At 39.7% G+C, this 8,511-nt stretch overlaps 1 protein-coding gene across 3 annotated transcripts in view; it reads left to right on the top strand.

Annotated features, from left to right (window-relative positions):
• kcnh6a (potassium voltage-gated channel, subfamily H (eag-related), member 6a) overlaps positions 1-7,371 on the top strand; it is an 85,341-nt gene extending 77,970 nt beyond the window's left edge. For all 3 annotated transcript variants that reach the window (XM_061981339.1, XM_061981341.1, XM_061981340.1), the window contains 2 exons: positions 5,030-5,237; positions 5,312-7,371. In XM_061981339.1, coding sequence (XP_061837323.1) covers positions 5,030-5,237; positions 5,312-5,581 — 478 coding nt within the window. In that variant the 3' untranslated portion in view covers positions 5,582-7,371. The remainder of the gene's footprint in view (positions 1-5,029; positions 5,238-5,311) is intronic.
• Positions 7,372-8,511: the final 1,140 nt, after the last annotated feature.

Genomic DNA, 8,511 nt, shown 5'->3' on the forward strand with positions numbered 1-8,511 from the left:
TTAAAAACATACTTTTATTCCATGGCTTTTAACACTGAGTGATATCCATCCTGCAATGGCGCCCCATAATACACCTGCTGTGATCCTGTTTTTATGTTTTTATGTTTTTATTAATTCTATTTTAATTATTTATTTTTTATCGTGTTCTGTTTGTGTTGTGTTGTGTTTGCTCGGTACTCGTTTTATCTTTTAACCTGCTCATTGTACAGCACTTTGGCTACCCCTGTGGTAAATTTTAAATGTGCTCTATAAATAAAGTTGATTTGATTTGATTTGATTTCATATTTATATTTCCAACATTTCACCCTAAATTCTTTAGAGCTGTTCATTTATTGTAAAAAAAAAATAAAAAAAAATGCACTGTTAGCATTATGTTGTGTACAACTATCAATGCAAGGCTTCAACATATCTTGCATCACCAATTGTAGGCATGAATAAAGTAATATACAATAAAATCATAAGATCAATTAACTACTAGAAGTACTATGTTAACACTTGTCAAATATCCTCTATATGACAGGAACACCCTGCTCTGCTGTTTTTTTTAACAAATCTCTTGTAAAAATGTCAATCAAAGATCATTTATATTATACCTACTGTAGCTATATCAGGGCTGTCCAAATGTTTTCCACATAAATTTATACATTTTGTAAAGATGATGAAGGGGATCCAATGTCCGTCATTATACGTTAAAAGATACATCTGAGCTTTGTGGTATAACAAATTAGTGAAATGTCTAATAATATATTGCATTTATAATTCATCTTCATCTTTACGATATGCCAAGAGCCAATAGAAAACTAGCTGCAGGCTAGAGATGCGCGGTTTGCGGACACAACCGCGGAGTCCGCGGATTATCCGCGGATCGGGCGGATTAAATTAAAAAAACTAAGATTTTATCCGCTCGCGGGTCGGGTCGGGCGGATCAATTTTTTTTTTTGTTTTGTTTTTTTTTTTTTGTTTTGCGGGTGGCAGTTAAACCAATTCGGAAATATACATACATAGTTAAATGTTGTTACCCACATACGAAAAACGAGCAGGCACCTGCTGCATATGCCACAACAGAAGAAAAAAAAAGAAGAGATGGACACTTTTACGGAGCGGAGAAGGGACGCCTCGCCGGGGTCCGGGACCGAGGCCCCTTCCCCCGAGAGGGCCCCACCGGGAGCCGTAGCTGAGGCGATCCGCGAGAAGGGCCCGACGCACGTCCAGGGTCACTACCGCGCCCACCGCACCGACACCCCGCCTCGTCCGCTTTCGCCGCGGCCGGCGTCACGCGCAGCAGGTAAGCAGCTTACCTGCCCGCCACCCCCGTGGCCGGGGGCTCGTAACATGGGTCACTCCGCGCGCTCCGCCCGCGCAGCTTACCTGCTTGCCACCCCTGTTGCCGGGGGCGCGTAACAGGGGTCACTCCGCGCGTAGTGCGCTCATGAAAGGGGTGGGGCTCACCCTGGTTTATATAGAGAGCAGGACGGTGGCCATGGAAGTTGGAACCCGCTAAGGAGTGTGTAACAACCCACCTGCCGAATCAACTAGCCCTGAAAATGGATGGCGCTGGAGCGTGGGCCCATACCTGGCCGTCGCCGGCAGCGAGACGCGCTTGGAGGTGCGCTCAGCGCGGCTCCCATATGATTGCGCACTGGTGTGCGTCTGGGTCGTGACAGCGTGGCACGCGAATGTCTGTGCATTGGATCAGTCTCCTTTCTTTAACAGGCAAAAGCTTTATAACCTCACCATACCTGCCAACTTTTAAATCAGAAAAACCTAGTAGCCAGGGTCCAAGGGCCGCAGGCCCCGGTAGGTCCAGGACAAAGTCCTGGTGGAGGGTTCAGGGCTTCGCCCCCCGACGCAAAATGACTATTAGCATTCAGACAGGTTAAAATGTTGCTAAAACCATCACTTTTCTATCAGTCACAGTGACTTTTCAAAACAAAAATATTACAGCAAAAATCATATGGGTTGATTGACATGTTTATTCTGTAAGCTAACTTCAATAGTTTGAAATTATTTTGACAGTTAATGCCAGTTATCCTGTCAACCTTTCACAAGACTTCGATTTGTTAATTGAAAGTATAAATAGTATAAACACTTTTTACAGTATGTCGTGCTGTGAAATACAGCCGACAGGATTGCGCATGCATGGTGCAGGAGAACAAAGGACTTCTTTCATTTAAGGTTTGTGATAAACCATCAAACTCATTCGTTAAAAGGACTCTATAGTAATATAAAGCGAATTTTTCTGGACATTATCATGCAAGAAAAGTTTATTTTTGGGATCGCGATCACCGCGTAATGATTTTTAAAGGCTGCATTACATTATTAACTGTCCCATGTGATCAGCCAGTGCGATTGGAAGTCCATGCTCAATTATTGCCTCCGTAAATAAAACTTCGGCATTTATCACATCCAAAGAATCTGTTTGGGCGACGAAAAACGTTGAAAGTTTTCCACTTGTATCGCTAGCAACGGCATTAGACTTGTGTTTTTTTGTCCCAACGTGGATCTTTTACATCGCTAATTCCTCCGTGTCCGATCGAAAAATCTTGTCTGCACAAGGTGCAATTCGCGTAGTTTTCACCCTTTTTTTTAAATTTTTTATTAATATTAGATATATAACAACGGGCGGATGGTGGGCGGATGCAGTTCTGATCAAACGTTACATCGGGTGGATGGCGGATGGTTGACGACTTTCTGACGCGGTTGCGGATGAAATAATTGCCTATCCGCGCAGCTCTACTGCAGGCACAAAATGTCTCTCTTTGTACACCAATCATCTACATCATGTTGGTTTTTAGGGAGTGGTATAGTGATAAAGTATAGACTAATAAAGTATTAGAGCAATAAAATGTCAAGTGAGTGGTAAAAAAAAAAGTAATACATTGTCAAGTGACTGGTAGAGCAATACAATGTTAATTGTGTGGTAGAGTATTAAATTGTCACATGAGTGGTAGAATAATAAAATGTTAAGAGAGATGTAGAGTAATAAAGTGTCACATGAGTGGTAACGTGTCAAGCGAGTGGTAGAGTGATAACTTGTCAAGTGAGTGGTGTATCGTAATTAGGTGTCACATGAGTGGCAGAGGAGTAAAGTGTCAAGTGAGTGGTGTAGTGAAAAGGTGTCACATGAGTGGCAGAGTAGTAAAGTGTCAAGTGAGTGGTGTAGTAATAAGGTGTCACCTAAGAGGTGCAGTAATAATGTGTCAAGTGACTGTCAAGTATGTGGTAGAGTAATAAATTGTCACATGAGTGGTAGAATAATAAAGTGTCAAGTAGTTTGGTAAATTAATAAAGTGTCACCTGACTGGTAGAGTAATAAAGTTTGAAGTGAGAGGTAAAGTAAAAGTGTCACATGACTGGTAGAGCAATTAAGTATGAAGTGAACGGTAAAGTAATAAAGTGTCACATGATTGATAGAGTAATAAAGTATGAAGTGAGTGGTAAAGTATCAGTGTCACGTGACTGGTAGAGCAATTAAGTATGAAGTGGGTGGTAAAGTAATAAAGTGTCACATGACTGGTAGAGTATTAAAGTATGAAGTGAGTGGTAAAGTAATAGTGTCACATGACTGGTAGAGTATTAGAGTATGAAGTGAGTGGTAAAGTAATAGTGTCACATGACTGGTAGAGTATTAAAGTATGAAGTGAGTGGTAGAGTAATAGTGTCACATGACTGGTAGAGTAATAAAGTATGAAGTGAGAGGTAAAGTAAAAGTGTCACATGACTGATAGAGCAATTAAGTATGAAGTGAATGGTAAAGTAATAAAGTGTCACATGATTGATAGAGTAATAAAGTATGAAGTGAGTGGTAAAGTAATAGTGTCACATGACCGGTAGAGTAATAAAGTATGAAGTGAGAGGTAAAGTATCAGTGTCACGTGACTGGTAGAGCAATTAAGTATGAAGTGGGTGGTAGAGTAATAAAGTGTCACATGACTGGTAGAGTATTAAAGTATGAAGTGAGTGGTAAAGTATCAGTGTCACGTGACTGGTAGAGCAATTAAGTATGAAGTGGGTGGTAGAGTAATAGTGCCACATGACTGGTAGAGTAATAAAGTATGAAGTGAGTGGTAAAGTATCAGTGTCACGTGACTGGTAGAGCAATTAAGTATGAAGTGGGTGGTAGAGTAATAAAGTGTCACATGACTGGTAGAGTATTAAAGTATGAAGTGAGTGGTAAAGTAATAGTGTCACATGACTGGTAGAGTATTAGAGTATGAAGTGAGTGGTAAAGTAATAGTGTCACATGACTGGTAGAGTATTAAAGTATGAAGTGAGTGGTAGAGTAATAGTGTCACATGACTGGTAGAGTAATAAAGTATGAAGTGAGAGGTAAAGTAAAAGTGTCACATGACTGGTAGAGCAATTAAGTATGAAGTGAATGGTAAAGTAATAAAGTGTCACATGATTGGTAGAGTAATAAAGTATGAAGTGAGTGGTAAAGTAATAGTGTCACATGACTGGTAGAGTAATTAAGTATGAAGTGGGTGGTAGAGTAATAAAGTGTCACATGACTGGTAGAGTATTAAAGTATGAAGTGAGTGGTAAAGTAATAGTGTCACATGACTGGTAGAGTATTAGAGTATGAAGTGAGTGGTAAAGTAATAGTGTCACATGACTGGTAGAGTATTAAAGTATGAAGTGAGTGGTAGAGTAATAGTGTCACATGACTGGTAGAGTAATAAAGTATGAAGTGAGTGGTAAAGTAAAAGTGTCACATGACTGATAGAGCAATTAAGTATGAAGTGAATGGTAAAGTAATAAAGTGTCACATGATTGGTAGAGTAATAAAGTATGAAGTGAGTGGTAAAGTATCAGTGTCACATGACTGGTAGAGTAATTAAGTATGAAGTGAGTGGTAAAGTAATAGTGTCACATGACTCGTAGAGTAATAAATTATGAAGCCAGTGGTAAAGTGATGGTGTCACATGACTGGTAGAGTATTAGAGTATGAAGTGAGTGGTAAAGTAATAGTGTCACATGACTGGTAGAGCATAAAAATGCCAGTCCTTCATGTGATTGTGTGCTGCAGGCTGGAGAGCAGAATGACAGCAGACATCACCGTCATCCTGCAGCTGCTCCAAAGGCAGATGGCGCCCGTTCCCCCCGCCTACAGCGCCGTGTCACCCGGCCCTCATCCACCTCACCCTACCACCTTGTACAGCGGCGGCCCGCAGGCCATCCACGCCGTTCCTGCGATGCCACCGGTCCAGACGGACAGCACCGCCTCGCTGCTAGAGGTCCGTTTTTTAACATCACATGATTCTTCTTCCACTTCCTGCATGTCAAAGTTCCCTTCTTTCTTTCCTCTCAGAGTCCGGTGTCGGACTTCAAGCACAAGTCCAAGGACTCGCTGTCCAGCGGGATCCACGTTACGGTGGCCTCTGACGACACCATGTCAATGTCCCCCGAGGCGGAGCCTCCACGTCTGCCTTCAGTGCACCTCACGCCTCCTCAGCTGGAGCCTACACCACTGCTGTGTGGCAGCCAGCGCTTCCCCTCCCTGCCTGAGCACCTGGAGACCTCCTCGCAGGTGCAGGAGATCCAGAGGCATGTCTCGGACCCTGTCCTGCCTGGCAGCTAGAACACCACCAGCAGGAGGTCTGGACTGTTGGATTTGTTCCTCACTCTTCCTCCTCATCTTCCTCCTCTTCTTCCTGTCAAGGAGCACCCAGGCAGCACTGAAAACACAAAAATATATATTTGTAAACAAAGAAAAAAGTCACAAAATATATTTTCAAAATTAAGTCGTAATAACCAGGATAAACTTCAAATATTACAAGATAAATGTTGGCAGAAAATAATATATTTTTGCGCGAAAAAGGTTCAAATATTTTGAGGATAAAGGTCATCATTTTAGGCAAAAAAGTTGTAATATATGAAATGAAGTTGTCAAAAAAAAATTGAAAAATAGGTTGCAATTTTTGGAAGAAAGTAAAAAACAGACATAATTTTTAGAAACACATATCCAGCAATACAACATAAATATTAGCAGAAAAAAATATATTTATATGAAAAAGGTAAAAAAAATATTTTGAGGATAATGGTCATCATTTTAGGCAAAAAAAATGTTATATCCCGAAATTAATTTGTCATGAAAAAAAGTTTCGAGAAATATTTCAATACATTTGAAAGAAAGTACAAGACCAGTCATAATTTTACAAAAAAAAAACATCTTCTACAGTTGAGATATTGCAAGTTGTATAATACTTTTTTATGCAAAAAAAAAAAAGGTAATTGTAGGTTAAAAGGATTACAAAGATTACATTTTCCTGAATAATATTGTAATATTACAAGATAAATGTTAGCATAAAAAATATTTGAACATGAAAAAGGTAAAAATATATTTTAGGCAAAAAGTTTAAATATTATAAAATAAAATTGAGTTGAGTTGAGTTTGAGTTTATTTCGAACATGCAAGCAAACATGATACGTCAAAAAAAAACGTTTCAAGAAATAGATTGCAATTTTTGAAAGAAAGTACAAGAACAGTCATGATTTAAAAGAAAAAGAACATCTCCAGGAAGTTGAGGTATTGCGAGATAAAGCTGTTTTTAATTCAAAATAAGTAAGAAATTGTAGTTGAAAAGATTAAGTTTACCTGAATATGTTGAAATATTGCAAGATGAAGTTTTAATTCTTAAATAAACACATTTACAGGATACAAGGCTCAAGTAAATGTTTTTCTTCTAACTTGATCCATAATATTTTCCTATTTTCCTTTTCAATGCTGCTTGGCCTTTTCCCCCAACTTCCCTCTTAAGGACTCAGCAGCGCCCTCTGTGGCCATTCTGCGCCACTGTCCCTCTTTTGACTTAGCGACGCAGCAGCGACCCCGCGTGGCCGCTGTGCGCTATTGTCCCTCCTCTTACCAAATGTTGCAACAAAAGAGATTATTTTAAAGAAGACATTATTTTCAAGAAAAGATTATTCTAAAGGAAAAATGCTTGCCGGATGTGAGACATGATGGAAAAGACACATTTTTTTTGCACATTTAAACGTCAAATATAGAAAAATGTAATCTTTGTAGAGAAGAGTCACTTGTAGCCTAAAAAGTGTAAGGAGTGTGAAAAGTGTGAATTTGCTGTTTTGGTGGAACACTGGAAAAGATTAATCAATTTCATCTCATCTTTCTGACCTCTTTCTCTACTTCACGTTTGAATCATATTTCCATGGGGGCACTTTTCTGGCTCTTATGTGTTCTGTTTTCATGAAGCGATGTTTGCCAAAACTTATTTTGACTCACAGACTGTCGACGCTGTGGAACAACGCGTGGCGGCGATGGTCAAGTCTGTCCATCGATAGAAGAAGAGATGCTGTGTCCTTTCTAATAACTTTTTAAATACATTTGTAATCCCGTGTCAAGCACAAAAACTCCTTCTGTTCGTTTATTTTTTTTTAGATTAAAGACATAGACTTCAACTAGACTGCCTTTATTTTGATAATAATAACCATAAAAACAGTCAGAATAGAACAAGGTTGTCAAACTCATTTTGTTTGAGGGCCACAATACAGTCATGGCTGCCTTCAGAGGGCCGCGTGTAACAGTGAAAAAATGTATTATTATTACACAATTGCCTCATATTATTTTTATAACTGTCATATTACTACGCAATTGCCTTTGCATTTGATTATTGTATATACAAATTGATGGATAACTTATAATGATAATGGGTTGTACTTGTATAGCGCTTTTCTACCTTCAAGGTACTCAAAGCGCTTTGACACTACTTCCACATTTACCCATTCACACACACATTCACACACTGATGGAGGGAGCTGCCATGCAAGGCGCTAACCAGCACCCATCAGGAGCAAGGGTGAAGTGTCTTGCTCAGGACACAACGGACATGACGAGGTTGGTACTAGGTGGCAGAGGTGTGGACTCGAGTCACATGACTTGGACTCGAGTCAGACTCGAGTCATGAATTTGATGACTTTAGACTCGACTTGACGAAATGTAAAAAGACTTGCAACTCGACTTAGACTTTAACATCAATGACTTGTGACTTCACTTGGACTTGAGCCTTTTGAATTGACATGACTTGACATGACTTGCTACTTTCCCCAAAACCCAAAGATGAAAAAGTTATTCGGGAGCGCTCCGTGTTTTTCATTGTGTACTTGTCTATCAGCGTTGCGTGTGTCAGCTGGTGTGCTCTCAGTACAACAGCCAATCAAATTACATCTACTTTGTTTTCATCACACAGCATTCATCCAATCAAATTGCAGGACAACCAACGAAGAAGACATGTCCAAACCACATGCCAGTGAACAAAAAATGATACCTAAAATAATTTTGTTTGGGTATAAAAATTACGAGGTGGTCAACACAAAACGGTTTGCAGTATGCAACACATGCGGTTCGAAAATTACTGATGGAGAGGCAACAACTTCCAACTTCGTCCGGCATTTGAAGTTGCGCAAAGAACGGTAAGTTTTGAATGTAAGATAACGTTTATTGGCTAAGTAACGTGACTTTTATTTGCTGTGTAGTTAAATCAGTGAGGCTGT

Source organism: Nerophis lumbriciformis, linkage group LG24, assembly GCF_033978685.3.
Source record: "Nerophis lumbriciformis linkage group LG24, RoL_Nlum_v2.1, whole genome shotgun sequence".
In the NCBI taxonomy this organism is placed as follows: Eukaryota; Metazoa; Chordata; class Actinopteri; order Syngnathiformes; family Syngnathidae; genus Nerophis; species Nerophis lumbriciformis.